Consider the following 16,891-nt stretch of genomic DNA (forward strand, 5'->3'; position numbering starts at 1 on the left):
CTTCAGTAGCTGAATTTTCAAAAGGTTTAATTTCACCAGGATGAATTTAGGTGCTAAGTTTGATCAAGTTTTTGAATATGAAAAATAATTTTCCTTCAGTGTACAAGTAGTTCTTCCAACTTGTACCTTCAAATGAAACATGCGACAATCAAAACCATACTTCCACCAATGTCTCAACGTAATATTTTGGTGCTCCTTCACCCGGAAATATCCCACCTTTTCTGTAAATGACCTCAGCCCGTCTCTCGCACCCCCCCCCCCCCCCCCCTCGCACAGCCTTGTCATTGCACGGCAGATTGGCGAATTATGAGTACTGTCAGTATTTTCTCTCCAGTGCGGTCCCTGCGAACGGACGGGCGCAGGCACGGTGACTCATAAGCCTCTTCCCACAGGGGTGGAATGTTATTGTGTGAGGGGAATTACTCGGCGACGGTAGAAATGGACAGTCAGCGTTTTATCAAAGGAAAGGAATGAATACTTTAAGTGATAGAACCAAATGCAACACCGCTTGCAATGATATCGCGGTCATTTTTTTCAGTGAGAGTGGTTGTGTCTCGGAGTGAAATAAAGATACCAATCAACTGTGCTTATATGAGTCATTTAAATTCCATTAGGCCATCTGTCGGCAATGAATAATCTCTGACATGTTACCTGTCGCTTTGGTCATTTGTCATTGGTAAAAGTGGCCCTAGCGCATATTCAAGAAAGTAATTATGGCCACCAAATCATATGTAAGCCATTTATTTTTATGGGTCTAAAGGAGGAATATTTAAAGGCCCAGTGATAATTTGACAACTGTTGACCAAATTTCTTGATTATCACTTTTGATAATCGATTAACCGTGTCAAAACCTAAAATTGCTCAAGTTATTGCTCAATTATTGTGTTGAATCAACAGAAGTTTGCAACATTTGCATTTGCTTTGGAAAAACAACGATTCAATTCATGCGAGAGGTGAATCTCCCATTTTTGCTCAAAGTCAAAACTAAAAAAATCCGACTAGGGACGTAGCACGCAACTCGGAAAACGTAATCGACCCGATGATCGGCGTTGACAATGTTGACAAACACATGAGTTCATTCTAAAAAGATTAGTTTAGGTCTCGGATTTTGCATACAGAGCGAAACGAGGCCATAGGCTGACGGTTCTTCCATCTGGCGAGCCACGCGTCGCTTCACGCGTCCCCGGCGCGTCCCTCCCGCTTCACGTCGTACCGCTGTGTCATTTGATATTTTTGCTTCTGCCTGGTGATGAATGAGATGTCAGGCTCAAGATGTTTTCCTGGAGTCTTAGGTAGGCTTTTGAGACCGACAGGCTGGAAAAATTATTCTGTCAATCATCCGCGTGCTTAATTGTGTGAATATCGAAAGTCAAGCAGTCATATCTGCGTTAGTGTGTTTTAAAAAATAACACTATGTCTTCTGCAGCTCCAAAACTTGGTTTGGTCACGGCATAAAGCAAGACCCATAAAGACATGGATGAGAGAGTTTGGTGTGGATGAACTTGACTGGCCTGCACAGATTCTTGACCTCGACCCGATAGAACGCCTTTGGATGAATTAGAGCAAAGACTGACAGCCAGTTCTTTCCGTACCTTACAAAGTGCAAACACACTTCTGGCAGGATGCTCAATGTTTCCTCTACTTCCGTGAAACCACAAATTTACTTCTTTGTGGATTTTTTTCCCCCCATTATTTTTTTGGTTTTGTTCTCAAGAATTTTTGGAGGTTTCGAAATAAAATAATTTTCATCTTATCCATTGCATTTCAATGGGCTTCAATCATAGGCAAATTTTGGCTTGAATAGTTTTAGATTGTAATATCGCCATTGACCACTAGATGGCCAATATGGCTTAGTTACACTTGCACTGGGTCTTAATCCTATGGGGTATATGCCGCGGAGGAGGCGGGACTTCCGACTTCCTTTGTTTCCGTTTCCTGTTCGCGACGTGTGGGGCGCGTCCCATTTCTTGCGCGTTTCCGCATTTGTGGCCGTCGACGAGTGCGAGTGTGTATAGTGTGTCTGTCTCAGTTGTCCGAAGAATTTCGGAGAGTTGAGACGCCCTGCATTGGCGGGTAGCGCGCGGTTGGGGTTGCGGGTGTTGAACGCGGCCATCAGGGGCCAGAAACAACGCTGATGTGTGAAACCCGGATGCCATGCATTGAGAAATTTCTTAAAATTAGCAATTGAAGTATTATAGTAAGAGCATATTTTGCACATATGCATATGTTTTATTTTTGTCCACTTAAAAAAATTTTTTTCATACACCTTGTTAATAAGTGTGTGGTGCTATTGTGCCTCCCTCTATTATTTGGGTTGCCCACCCTTATTTAATACAAATAGACGAAGCCGTAGAGAATAAAGGAGACAATATGGAAATCATCCACACAATGCTGTGATGTCTTTTCACTGTGAACTACCACTTGAAGCAATTTGTTTTCACTTTGCTATATGTTTATGGTCACAATCAATATTTTCTCTGAATTCAAAAGCAGTTTCCAAGAAAATGTAATGTTTTCATATGGATTTTGTCCTGGCTACACAAATGGAACAGGAAGAGTATGAAACGAGAAAAATATTAGATATGATCGTGTTCAAGCTGAATGTTAGGATGTAAAAAAAATTAATAATAATAAAGAAATTTCCGATGATGACAAATGTGTAATTTTGGCCAGATAATAACATTTTTGATGTGCTTTTGAAGGCGACATTTCAACATGGGATGTCTAGGGGGTGACCGCGTGCCACTTTCAGGTCCTCGCGTCATTGAGTGCGATGTTATTACCGCTCCTTTATCTCTTTGATAGACCCCTGTCATGGTGATGGAGGGTGGAGGTTGAAGTGAGACGTCGGAATGCATTTTGGCACTTTGATGTTTCTTGTCCCCAAAGTCCAAAGCTGCGTCACACACTGAGGCACAAACTGTAATTGAAACGGCAATAGGAAAACGTGTGTGTTTTGACACTCCCTCGTGGTTGTGAAACAATATTAGTGTTGATTTTTGTGTGCGCGTGTGTTTGTGTACTCACCTTTTGTTAAATGTTTTCTTTTTCTTTTTCATGGGACAACACAAAAAATAAACTGCCCTTTATATGATGTGAAACATACAGCGTTACTGTAAATCAGGGATAGGCAACTGAAAATTCGGGAGGGGGTTGCAATTTTTCATCAGTGCTACTGGGGGGCCCACTAGGCGTATGACAAAAATTCTATTTAAGACATGAACTGAACAATACAGAAGAGGATTAGGGCCAGTGGAGAGAGAGAAAAAAAAAAGGTTGGCAAGATTCTCACTTTATTCTCAGAATTCTGACTTTAAAGTGAGAATTCTGACATTAATCACAAAATTCTCACTTTAAAGTGAGAATTCTGACATTAATCACAAAATTCTCACTTTAAAGTCAGATTTCTGATTTTAGTCTCAGAATTCTGACTTTAAAGAGAGAATTCTGACTTTGTGACGTAGAGCTATGAATTTTGGGGGGGAAGTCAGCAAGTCAAAATTCTCACTTTAAATTTATAATTCTGAGAATAAAGTCAGAATTCTCACTTTTAAGTCTGAGATTGAAGTCAGAATTCTCACTTTAAAGTAAAAATTCTGAGATTAAAGTCAAAATTCTCCCTTTAAAGTCAGAATTCTGAGATTAAAATCAGAATTCTCACTTTGAAGTCAAAATTCTGAGATTAAAGTCAGAATTCTCACTTTGAAGTCAAAATTCTGAGATTAAAGTCAGAATTCTCACTTTGAAGTCAAAATTCTGAGATTAAAGTAAAAATTCTGAGATTAAAGTCAAAATTCTGAGATTAAAGTCAAAATTCTGAAATTAAAGTAAAAATTCTGAGATTAAAATCAGAATTCTGAGATTAAAATCAGAATTCTCACTTTGAAGTCAAAATTCTGAGATTAAAGTCAGAATTCTCACTTTGAAGTCAAAATTCTGAGATTAAAGTCAGAATTCTCACTTTGAAGTCAAAATTCTGAGATTAAAGTCAAAATTCTGAGATTAAAGTCAGAATTCTCACTTTGAAGTCAAAATTCTGAGATTAAAGTCAGAATTCTCACTTTGAAGTCAAAAGTCTGAGATTAGAGTCAGAATGCTCACTTTGAAGTCAAAATTCTGAGATTAAAGTCAGAATTCTCACTTTAAAGTCAAAATCCTGTCAACCTTTTTTTTTTTCTCTTCACTGACCCTAATCCTCTTCCATAGTGCAAAATACGTGTGAATGAAATATATTTCATTTTTCATAATAGACTTCTCAATGTGTGTATAAAAGATCCACCATCATAACCCAACGACAAAGCGTTTGAAGCAAACATCGAGATAACCATATACTGTGTACTTGACCGGTCCCCACCCCTCCTTGTCACCTCTGTAAAATCTACCTATTGTAGTAGGTTAACCGCAACATTTTCCTCCTTTTCCGCGTCGCTTCTCGGATCGCCGTACACACGGGCAGCCACGCCTCAGCGCATGGGCTTTTCAAACAAAGCTTGTTTCCATGGTGACCACCTTCACCCTTTTGTGCTTGCAAGGCACATAATGTATTTGCAGTCAGTTATCCCGTCCGTCTTCAGTAAGTCCCAGTTGGACACGAATACTATCTTCTTTTTTTCTCTCTCTCTCTCTCTTGCTCTCCTCCTGCAATGATATTTGCTTTGCCCAGGCATCTCTTTCGCTCACACTCATTGAAATTTATGAAATGCTCATTACATGCACAATATTCCGTGTCGTGTCCAATAAAGCAAAAATAATAATAAAAATACCTGTGCATGCCGAGGACAGGCTATTGGAGCGCAATGTTTTGTGAAAATGATGAAAGCCGAAAGGGATTCACAATTCCCAATGTTGTCATATTTGCTCGGTGGAAAATGTTGGGGACTGAGATCATGTCTTCCCCCGGAGGGGTGCGTTTACCCCCATTGGTGCCGCTGAGATGAGGTTTGCTGGATGTGCTGTAGCTTCAGGAGCGTACTTTCTCTCTCTCTCTCTTTTGTGTGTGTGTGTGTGTGTTTGCAGTGACACACAGAGAACCGAGATAGATTCCAAAGCCACCCGTGATTGAGAAAAATCCGTGATACGGAGAGACCACATTAAAAAAACGACTTATTAAAAATAGTTGTACCCCTGTCCAATCGCTTAAACCACACACTCTAGTCTTGAAATTAGATACAAAGCATGCTGGCTTCAATCTGTTGTCACTCCCGGTTAGTTTACCCTAAAATTTTCCGTCTTCAATTCAATCCGGGGTCGGGTCGCGGGGGGCAGCAGCTTTAGCAGGGAAGCCCAGACTTCCCTCTCCCCAGCCACTTCCACCCAGCTCCTCCGACGGGATCCCAAGGCGTTTCCCAGGCCAGCCGAGAGACGTAGTCTCTCCAGCGTGTCCTGGGTCGTCCCCGTGGCCTCTGGCCGGTAGGACATGCCCGGAACACCTCCCCAGGGAGGCGTCCAGGAGGCATCCGAACCAGATGCCCGAGCCACCTCAACTGGTTCCTCTCAACGTGGATGAGTAGCGGCTCGACGCAGAGTCCCTCCCGGATGACCGAGCTTCTCACCCTATCTCTAAGGGAGAGCCCGGCTACCCTGCGGAGGAAACTCACCCTAAAATTACGCTACCCTAAAATTGACTCCTCAAATTGTGTAATTAACTCATTCACTGCCATGGATGACTATAGACGTTAAAAATTCATTTGAACTATTTCTATTAGTTTAACATTTTTTCCACTTTTGTTAACAAGAGTAGGAAAACCTTGACTTTTTTTATTGTACATTTAGAACAGATATAAAATTTGTGATTAATTGTGAGTTAACTAGTGAAGTAATGCGATTAATTATGATCACAAATTTTAATCGCCTGACGCCCCAAATTTTTAATAATGCTTTCCTTTTTTTCTTTTTATTTATTCATTGCCATTGACGGCTATAGACGTCAAAAATTCATTTGGACTATTTCTATTAGCTTAACATTGTTTTCCACTTTTGTTAACAAGAGTATGAAAACCTAGATTTTTTTTTAGAATTATAGAATTTGTGATTAATCGTAAGTTAACTAGTGAAGTCATGCGATTAATCGCCTGTCGCCCCTAATTCTTAATAATCTTTTTTTTTTATGAATTCATGGCAGTGAATGAGTTAATTATGTAAATTTCAATAACAGAAACGTTTTTTTTTTGTTTTAATATAGTTTTCTTTAACTTTTATAACCTTCGCGATATCAGAGGAACACTGTAGTCTTGGAGTCGAGCAATTTGTCACAGATTACTGACACTATTCATTTGGCGTCGCGTGGCGCGCCTCTGCCAATTGCTTCCGTTCTCCGTTCAATTTAAATATTCATGAAGACGGATACACAGCAGGAACTTTGCCAATCACCTGTGATTTGATCTACCCTACGGCAAAGCCGTCGCCCCTTAGCAGTAGTCGGAGATCAGACTTGTATTTGTCTCTGTTTATTTTCAACGACGATGACAAAAACATGCCTGCTTAAAATCCAGCTGTGGCTCTGCCTGCATGATATCGCCTCCATTCACCTCACACTTGCACGTATCCCCCCCCCCCCCACCCCTTCCCCGCCACTGCCCACAGAAAAAAAAACTCCTGGCTTTTAACAGCACAAACAGAAATAGCTCACTCTTGTCAGCCCTCGTAATAGTCTGCCGCCCCTCACTTTTAATGACGGCCGCCGCATTAGAAGATTGCCTGCACGGTAACCTCCTTGGACGCGCCGGTGCGTTCCGTAATTGGCTGCGAGGATTTGTTTTGGATGGAGCTCAGCATATTGAGTGAGACGGTGGGGGTGGGACGGAGGTGGGGCCCGCCGCAAACAAAGGGTTACAGCGAGTCAGCCGCAGTCTAAAAATAGACGCTCGCTCTCGCCTGCCTCTGCATAGGCCTCCGTGGATCTGCGCCCTTAAGCTCTCGCACGTGAGCTAAAAATAACCTTCCCAAATGAAAACATGAATACGCAGACTGTGCGAGCTCACGGCTTCTTCCCCTGCGGCATTAACGATATCGGCGGCGACTATTGTCGTGAAATCCTGCTTGGAAATCATTTTGTGTTCTGCATTGGTCTGGATGGGGGATTCAGTCGGTTCTTATTCACTATTCAAGAGCATGCGTACAGTCGTAGTAGAAACGTAAAATACCTCTCGGGAGGAAGATTAGGGCTCAACCGATAATGGATTTTTTTTTAGGCCCATACCGAGTTTTGGCAGAAAAAAATATCAGTTACTGATTCATTCACCGAATAGTTTAGCACAATGTATATAATGTATAAAATAGGGGTGTGAGGATAACATTCGCATGACTTTAATAGTTAACTCGCAAATTTTATATCTGTTCTAAATGTATAATAAACGTGGAAAAAATATGGCTGCATCTTTTAGTCAATGATAGTCATTTCATAATTCATCAAATTTAGTTAAAATTAATAATATGTACTGTACCGTAAAAAACGATGTGATATTGATTTGTGTTGAATTCATTATTCTGCCACTAGATGGCATAATTGCATTTGTAAGACGTTGGTGACAGCTCAGTGCATTTTTCTGTTCATATTAAGAGCTATCGAATCTTTAAGATGGAGTAACTTCTGCACATTTTTAAAATTGTAAAATACAACTTGACCCTACTCTCCACAAATATATATTGAAAGATTGAATATATATTAAAGGGCCATAATCAATCGATTTAATGGGCCTGCCAATTTATTGGTCAGGCCCTAAAAAAAGATATGCAAGAAATAAATCAGTATCTTACAATGTTACACGGGCATGTTCCAGAATCAGGTGAATTACATGTTTTCAGTGTAAAATATAAAGACGACTTGGGCTTTGTGTAACCATATCGCTCCTAATTTTGTTTGCATTTTTTTCACGATTTAAACTGTTGCCTGGAGGGGGTCAAACCCGGTCCACAAAGTAAAAACCCTGCCACATTCCACGTTCCAGGTGGAAGCCAAAGAAAACCCGCACAAGCACGGGAGAATATGCAAATTCCACACAGGAACATCTTAGTCCAGATTCGAACCTCCAACCTCAGAGCATCAAATCATCCATTGTATTTTCCTTCGCCACATGCAGAAGACACATCGCCAATAAGACAAATTCCACCATTGTGCAAATACCGTGTGCTCCCCTCCCTTGCCATCTGCGGTTTCAGCTCGGCAGTGGCAACATTTCAGAAATGAAAGTGAGCCCGTACGCTTTGATATAATCATCATGTACTTTTTGGTGGAAAGGCAACACGACATTTAATTAGCAACGGTTCACTTCCCAGCGCCCCTCTCAGCTTGTGTTATCCCTGCCATTAGACCGGCGTCGCTGCCAAATTATTGTGAGATGGTGGTAATTAGAAGCACCATGTCAGGGGTCACACCCGGCGGACACAATGTTGTTTGAGGTGTGCGGTTTTTCAAATCGATGTGTGGCCGCATGCATCATCAGGAACTTTTCTTGGTTGGCGAGTGACTTTTCGCAGAAATTAGCCAAACTGCATTATTACTACAGACAGTAAATAGGTTGTACAGTGAGTTCTTGATTTATGATATGTTCCCTTCCTACGTTAAAGACGTAGCCCAAATTTCTATGTAAGGCTTAATGCGGTGTATTTGCTACGCTAATGCAGTAATAGTCATAAGTACAGTAAATATTTGTATAAAAAAATCGATGAATGAACATCTAATCAAGTATATTAGTAAGCGAATAATAATTTAGCGCCATTGTTTGACCTGAAATTGTTAACAGTAATTATTCCGATTTTTGGACATATTATTTTATTTAATCCATAAAGACATAAATCTCAGATTTTGCTTTAGAAAACAATGCCTGAACCACTAACGGAATCCATTTCAAAAAGGTTGGTGAGTACATCAATCCCTCTCATTGTTAAATTGGGATTTTGGGGTTGCAGGAACACATTAATGGCATTTCCATTCATATCAATGGAGAAAGGTGATTTAAGATGCCTTTCTTACCTTTTCAACAACCAATCTTACAAATAAAAGATCCTGCATTAATTCCTACGTGGCAGCTGTTGGCCCGCTGACGTGCCGTGTTCATTGTTAAAATTTCCCCCGAGCGCCCGCCCAACATCTTGAGGTCGTAGCACCTCAGCATTTGAAAAGGACTGTCAGCAAACAAAAGATTCTGTGAATCGTGCGAGTCGGGCGCCGCCTTGAATGGATTTCATCAAAGCAAAATAGCCAGAATAATGATCTTCGAATTGGATCTGCTGATGAATGCCTTCAGCTGACTCAAATCACCTCTCGGTTGCCGTAAAACTCATTGCCAGTCATGAAAATGCCAATGAGATACGGGGGCGCCAAATACACTGAGCTTGGCAAGCACAGCCCAAAAAAAAAAATTGAATTGACTATCTGTATTCATAGACAAATGAAATTACAAAATTTATGCACATCTGCGTATCGAGATGCTAAGTGCTTCAATCTGGCTCATCCGCTTGCATGCCTTCCTCAAACCCAAGAAGTAAAAGCTCATGTTATCGGGCGAGGCGCGGAGACGATCCTCGGTGGCCACTCTTTAGCACGTGCTTTGTTATTGAAAGTCTTATAATGGCTTAGATTGGCAGGGAAGAGACAATGACGTGTTGTGCCTGCAAACTTTGGCCTGGTGCTTCTCTCACCGCATGCTAAGAAAGATGTTGGTGCTAATAAATCGGTTTATTTTGGGGGATTAGCGTTACGTACCCGGTATACAAAATTTCTTATATTGACTATGACAAAAATTAACAACAAATAGATTTTTTTAAATGTTTAAATTAAAAAAGGTTAGAATTTCTGGTAGGTGGAATTGAAATAATTAATTTTATGGAATTAGGGGAAATTATATTGAATTCAAGGTATTGCTCATCGGAATGATACGAGCCCTAAATCTTACCCTATTACCAGAACTCTTTCCTCGGAATGAGTGAGGAACTTTGTTGGTGAAAAATGTGCAATGTTTGGTGAAAAATGTGGAGTTTTTGCTTGTGAGAATTAGGGGGAATTGAATGAGCTGAAAATTGAGAATTTTGAATGGGAGTGAATTGTTGTTGAATGTCTCATTGGAAATAAATGGGGATGTTTGCTGTGAAAATGTTGAATTGTAGGAACACTGTGAATGTTATGAATGAGAAAAGTAATAGCGTGCAAAGTGTGAATTTTTGGAACATGTTGAAGTTGGAATGGTTTGAATCGGTTGAGAAATGTAGAAGTAGTTGAACGGCATGAATGGCAGAATAAAAAAATATAGTCATAAAAATAAAGGTGGAAAATTTGTGGGAAAACATTAAATGTCCTGAGTTTTTTGTTTAAATCAATTGGGAAATCTAGAGGTAGTAAAAAGATGAATGAATTAAAAAAATATATATAATCGTAATAATAGAGAACATAGTAGAACAACAATTATGAACTGCTCCGTGATAGACAACGGCATGTTCCAGCTTAAAAATTGTGAAATTGTTGAATTGTAGGAACACTGTGAATGTTATGAATGAGAAAAGTAATTGCGTGCAAAGTGTGAATTTTTGGAACATGTTGAAGTTGGAATGGTTTGAATCGGTTGAGAAATGTAGAAGTAGTTGAACGGCATGAATGGCAGAAATGTTAGGAATGAGAAAAATAATAGCCCTTAAAGCGTGAGTTTTTTTGTTTTTTGTTTAAATCGTTTGGGAAATCTAGAGGTAGTAAAAAGATGAATGAATTAAAAATATATATATAATCGTAATAATAAAGGTAGAACAACAATTATGAACTGCTACGTGATAGACAACGGCATGTTCCATCTTAAAAATTAAGGCTGTCGTAGGAATGGAAATTTGTCATGAACAGAAAAACCATCTGTATACGTTTGATATGAAATTTCTGACTGTTGTTATTTCCGGGGGGAAAAAATATGAACTAACCTTTTCAGTTCCCTCGTCTTACTAAGTGTTTGGTCTTGTTTGAAGTGTAAATGTACCAGCGTCATTCTTTGTAATTACTTGCCCCCCCCTTCACGCCGTGCCAGACGGTGTCCATTTGCCTTGTTGTATTTTTAGTCCTGGTGTGTGTAATGTTTGAAAAATGAAAAAACAACACTTTGAAAGCGAGACTTCAGTGGTTGACACAAGCCTTGTGCCACTAATCTTCAAAGGTGTTCTGTTTGAGTGTTGTTCTGCTGCAAGACCTGCAGTTTAGCTATTTGTTCCCCCCCCCCCCCCTCCTGCCTTCCTTGTTTTGAAGCATCATTATCTCATTTTTGCTGCTTTGTTGTAAAGGCTCCCAGACGATAATTGCATTTTTTTTTTTCCTACGTGTCGCTTTGATGCGCGTCTGGACTCATCAATAGACTCTTTTTTTTTTTGTTTTGTTTCCATCATTCTGTTCTGTGGCGGTTCATAATCCAGTACGTTAAGAGGCGTGACAGATGAGATCATTTCCTCTGTTTCTCCTCCAGGATGGCCATCCAGGTTGACAAGTTTGACTTTGAGAGTCTGCCGCTGCCCGACCAGGAGACGATTCGCTCGACTAACCCCAAACAGCTGGAGGAGGAGCGGCAGCATGCTCAGGGCTGCCAGATCAACAGCAAACTGGGCATCTGTTGGAGCATCATATCCTTTTTTTTCCGCTGACGTAAAGCACCTGGAATCAGGGTTTGTGTTCATTATTTAGCATTTCGACAGTCTTTATCCGCCTCGGTCCAGAAGGAGGTGATATATTTTTTAAGGCGGCGAGTAGATTTGGAGAGTCGAGTGATAAAAGACATCTGGATTCTACATCTGGAGGCCCTCTGGCCAGCGGGGAAGTTGTTCCTCGGCGCTGACAGATGGAGAAGCTTATGGGCTCCGTGCTTGACACTTTGACACCGTAAAGCGATGTTCTAGTGTGTCAATCTGAACGCGGCGCCGTTACCCACGCCGACGTTGTTTCAGGCCTCTCGAAGAAAGACTTTGAGGTGGTCTTGTCTCCAAGGCAGGGATGTCAAAGTCAGTTTTTTTTTCATGGGTCAGATCGTAGTTATGGTTTCCCTCAAACTAAATAAACATTTTTATTACATGGTACACATTTTCCACTTGGCTGAAAAATGGTTTGTTGTCTTAACAAATCTTTTTAAAATCGATTACCCTATAATTACTCCATCGATCACTCATTTAATTGGCAATCGAAGCAGAATTTTTTGTGTCAACCAATTCTTGTGGTTGACTTAGCCGATTTTTTTTTTTGCAGTCCTAATAATAACATACGATTGATCACTTTCCTTTCTTTTCTTTGGTCCTTCCTCGGGTCTCCTGACGGCCTCACGACTCTGGCTGGAAGTGTTCGGTTTAGGTGAACGGTATGGGATTTTTTTTTTTTTTCAATAGGTTTTAGGTGAACTAATGAATACACACGCACATACTCATAATCACCCACATACAAAAAATAAAAAAATAAAATAAAATATATATAAAAAAAAAAAAAGGAGAGCAATGATGATGACATGTCAAATCTGTAAAATCACCGAGTGAACAATACTGAGCTCTCCAGAAAAAAGAAGAAGAAAAAAAAAACATACGATTGAACACAATTTGAGCAAATTTCAAAAGTGTGTATCAAACTGGTAGGCCTTCGCACTAATCAGCAGCCAAGAAGTCGCTCTCAGCTTCGAAAAGGTCGGTGACCCCTCCTCTAAGGTGATCCTAATGATGGTAAATTTTGACTGTCATATTGAAAACTGAATACAATATCAGTCTCACTTGAAATGCAGGTACTGCATAAATAATGTGACCCCGAGGACAGATTGAATCGGGGAGACTCAATATCGGCAGCACTTGTGCTAGTGATGAAATTGAAGAAATCAGGCTTGGTCATACGGCACAATTTCGCTCTTATCTAAATAACATCAGGGTCAGCTTGCCATTTTTCTTGTTGTCAGGAGGAAACTTTTGACCTTGAGGTGTTTTTGAGAGAAAAGTTAACTCTTTGACTGCCAGACGTTTTCAGAAAAGGGATGCCGTGGGTGCCAGCCGATTTAAGCATTTTGACTGATCTTTCAAGGTCCACAGAAAATTATGTGTTTGGACTATGGAAACACACATACTACCAAATGAAAGATTGGACTCTCATCTTTCATCAGAAACAAAAAGTTTGTTTCTACCTTATTCCGTTTTTCAGTAATCAACAATAGAAAATGGTTAGTTTCACCTCTGTTTTGGAAAAAACGTCTTTTAACGTCTTTGGCACTCCTCCATAGGATTTTACTAAACGTTATTTAACGTTTTTGGCAGTCAAAGAGTTAAGAGGATCAGAAAAGTCATTAGGAAGTCGCTGTTTGCGTGCCAGAATCTGTTGGAATTGAAAGATTTTTATTATTATTATTTTTTTTAATGATCCCTTACCAAATTACTGAAACTGCACATGCATTTTTGGAGTTTAAACTGACAGGTTAGTGGTAGCTTACCTTAGCTTTTTACATTATAACATGCTAACATATGCGAAGTGGAACACACATATTACTAGTTGTGTTGGCCGATTGAATGAAAGTCTTGTATAAAGTTCATCTGGGAAGTATTGCCAAAACACGTTTTTGTCATCTGACATCAGCGCCCTGAGGAACTTAATTATCCGAATTTAGTTTCAAAGCGTCATCGTTCCACCATTATTTTGCTAAAGGTTCTTTGATTTCTTTGCTTTCTGTATCGCTACCTCCCAAAGGTTAATCGAAGTGTGTTGTTCACTCGTATTCCACATCCAAATGTCAGCTGTGTAGATTATCATTGTATATTATCTGGATAATTGCTCTCTTATAGCCATTTTTGTTCTGCCGCAACATCGATCAGATTCTTACTACCTCTGGAGCCGGGTTGCAAAAACATATTTCCCAGCAGCCCTTGACATTTTGAGGTGAACACTAATAGCAGTAATAACCTAACATTAGTTTGTGTAATTTAAAGCAGCGGTCCCCAACCACTATTGGACATTTGGTACTGAGCTGCACAGAGAGAATGAGCCAAACATTTTATTGCTAACTAAAGTCTGAAAAAAGTGTGATTTTCTAAATCAGGTGCATCTGCCTGTGTAAATAAGTCAAACAGCAGTGAGCCTGCAGGATCATAAAAAAAATGAAATAAATTTGCTGCAATTGAGAAACAGTATAGTCCTACTTGAAATCGTGATTATTGTTGCAAGTGATTCATACAAGTCCGCTCTGATAAAAACGTGGCGACAAGCTGTAATTGAGGCAGTGCCTTCACAACCAACAAATAAGCACTGAATACCATAAGGATTCCACGGCTTTAAAATTGAAATGAAAGCATTTAAAATCATGAAATACCATGTCTGGAGGCATTAAAAATCGAAATACAATCAATGTGAAACTATTGTTTTTCATGTTTTATTTTGCATCCAACGTTATGCAAAGGAGCCACTATTGCACAATTTAGCCATAATAAATCTTATAAAAATATATGTATTTGTGTGGACTGGTTGACTAGTTGTAATTTACAATGAACAAAATTGTCTGGTGGCCACAAGTTGCTTCATGTTCCAAATACCACTTGCTCTGAAATGAAGGAAAATGTACTGTTTCTTTCTTCTTCTTTTTTTTTCTGGAGAGCTCAGTATTGTTCATTCGGTAATTTTACCGATTTGGAATGTCATCATCATTGCTCTCCTTTTTTGAATTTTTTTTTTTATATATATATTTTTTTGTATGTGGGTGATTAACTCTTTGACTGCCAGACGTTTTCAGAAAAGGGATGCGGTGGGTGCCAGCCGATTTAAGCATTTTTGACTGATCTTTCAAGGTCCACAGAAAATTATCTGTTTGGACTATGGAAACACACATACTACCAAATGAAAGATTGGACTCTCATCTTTCATCAGAAAAAAAAGTTTGTTTCTACCTTATTCCGTTTTTCAGTAATCAACAATAGAAAATGGTTAGTTTCACCTGTGTTTTGAAAAAAACGTCTTTTAACGTCTTTGGCACTCCTCCATAGGATTTTACTAAACGTTATTTAACGTTTTTGGCAGTCAAAGAGTTATGTGTATGTGCGTGCGAGTGAGTGTGTATTCATTAGTTCACCTAAAACCTATTGAAAAAAAAAATCCCATACCGTTCACCTCAACCGAACACTTCCAGCCAGAGTCGTGAGGCCGTCAGGAAACCCGAGGAAGGACCAAAGAAAAGAAAGGAAAGTGAAAATGTACTGTTTCTGTCACCAATGTCCAGCATGAAACACTAATGCCATTTAGTGGCAGAAAAAAAAAATTCAAACTCCTGTGTGTTGCTAAAGTGTATCACAATGGCACAAAGTTTCTTCGTGCATTCCCTTAACCCCACTCCACCCCTCCCTGCGGCGCCACGGCGAGGCCAGCGTGGAAGGAGTCCTCAACCAACTGGTCCTGGAGCACCTGCAGCTCGCCCCCTTGCAGTGGGGTGAGTCTCATATGCAGCACCACGTGTTTAATTCCTCACCGTGAGCAACTTCGCTTGCGATTCATCCCCCGGTTATCCAGTCGCCTCATTACCTGTCATTTAGCATGTGAACCCCCCACAACTGGTCTCAAGCTATGTTTTTATTTGCATATATAATGGCCTCCAGTCTATTTTGCAAAAGTGGAGACAGCAGCTCGGGTTAGCCCACGAACCTCTCGGGACGAGCACTTTTTTCGGTCGCACCATCTGCGATCATCATCTGAAATCACTTTTGATTCACCGAGGGGGTTTTTTTTTTTCTTCCAGAGATTCGCGACACCTCGTTTTGGGCAGTGCCAGCTTTTTGATTAGTCAACTGGTTCCATTGTGCTTTTTGTCCCCCAAAGACGAAGCAATCAGCAAAATGAGGCAAAAGAGAAGTGTGGATTTTTTTGTTTGAGGCAGGCAGGAGGAATTGTGAAGAAGTCAAACCCAAAACCACCCTCCTTGGGGTAAAGTCTGAAAAAATAACAAGTGTTACATTATTTTTGCTTTTTTCCCCCCACCATTGTCCTTATTTCCGTAAAGGTGCCCTCACACTTTCCAGTCTCGGCCTTACGAGCCCTGCTGATTATATGAGCCAAGTAATTTGCTTCAGCCCATTAGAATGCCTTTATCTGTGTTGCCAAAACTATCATCGGCTCAATTACGGATGCAATTCAAGCTTTTTTCCCTTGCGCCTAAAATTGTAAGTCTAATTGGATACTTTGACTTTCTTTTTTCTTAGCTTTACACTTAGAGAGTAAAATTAATAAGCCAAGCTTGCCAAACATTTCGTTTGTAGTTGCAGTTGTTTAACTCTTTGACTGCCAAAAACGTTAAATAACGTTTGGTAAAATCCTACGGAGGAGTGCCAAAGACGTTAAAAGACGTTTGTTTCAAAACAGAGCATTTGGGTGAAACTTACCATTTTCTATTGTTGATTACTGAAAAACCGAATAAGGTAGAAACAAACTTTTTTTTCTGAAAGATGAGAGTCCAATCTTTCATTTGGTAGTATGTGTAAGTCCAAACACAAAATTTTCTGTGGACCTTGAAAGATCAGTCAAAATGCTTAAATCGGCTGGCACCCCGGCATCCCTTTTCTGAAAACGTCTGGCAGTCAAAGAGTTAAGGGTTGTTTTTTTAAAAAATATGTTCATTTTTGTGTGTGTGTGCCGTTTTTCACCTTTTGACAGTTATCAGGAAAGAGGATGCTATTCCGTGGCCATAATGATGCTATCTGTCAGCAATCCCCATGTTGGATTATCTCTTGTTTTTCACTTTGTTATTCATGTTAAGAGAGCAAATGCAGGCCAAAGCATACACTTTTCAAAGCAAAGTCATTGGAAGTTTTTAACAGTTCAGGCACATCTTTTTTTGCTCGTGGGAGAGATCTTTTATTTGAAAAAAAAAAAGCGCTGGCAAGCTGCAAAAAGAAAGTGTAAATAAGACCAGTCACGTCTCCGCTTTATGAG

General features: G+C 40.0%; 1 protein-coding gene across 4 annotated transcripts in view; it reads left to right on the plus strand.

Annotated features, from left to right (window-relative positions):
• trappc9 (trafficking protein particle complex subunit 9) overlaps positions 1-16,891 on the plus strand; it is a 147,476-nt gene that overhangs the window by 82,302 nt on the left and 48,283 nt on the right. For all 4 annotated transcript variants that reach the window (XM_077548871.1, XM_077548872.1, XM_077548869.1 and 1 more), the window contains 2 exons: positions 11,433-11,585; positions 15,304-15,395. In XM_077548871.1, the coding sequence (XP_077404997.1) occupies positions 11,433-11,585; positions 15,304-15,395 (245 nt within the window). The remainder of the gene's footprint in view (positions 1-11,432; positions 11,586-15,303; positions 15,396-16,891) is intronic.

Source organism: Vanacampus margaritifer, chromosome 17 (genome assembly GCF_051991255.1).
Source record: "Vanacampus margaritifer isolate UIUO_Vmar chromosome 17, RoL_Vmar_1.0, whole genome shotgun sequence".
NCBI classification, from domain to species: Eukaryota; Metazoa; Chordata; class Actinopteri; order Syngnathiformes; family Syngnathidae; genus Vanacampus; species Vanacampus margaritifer.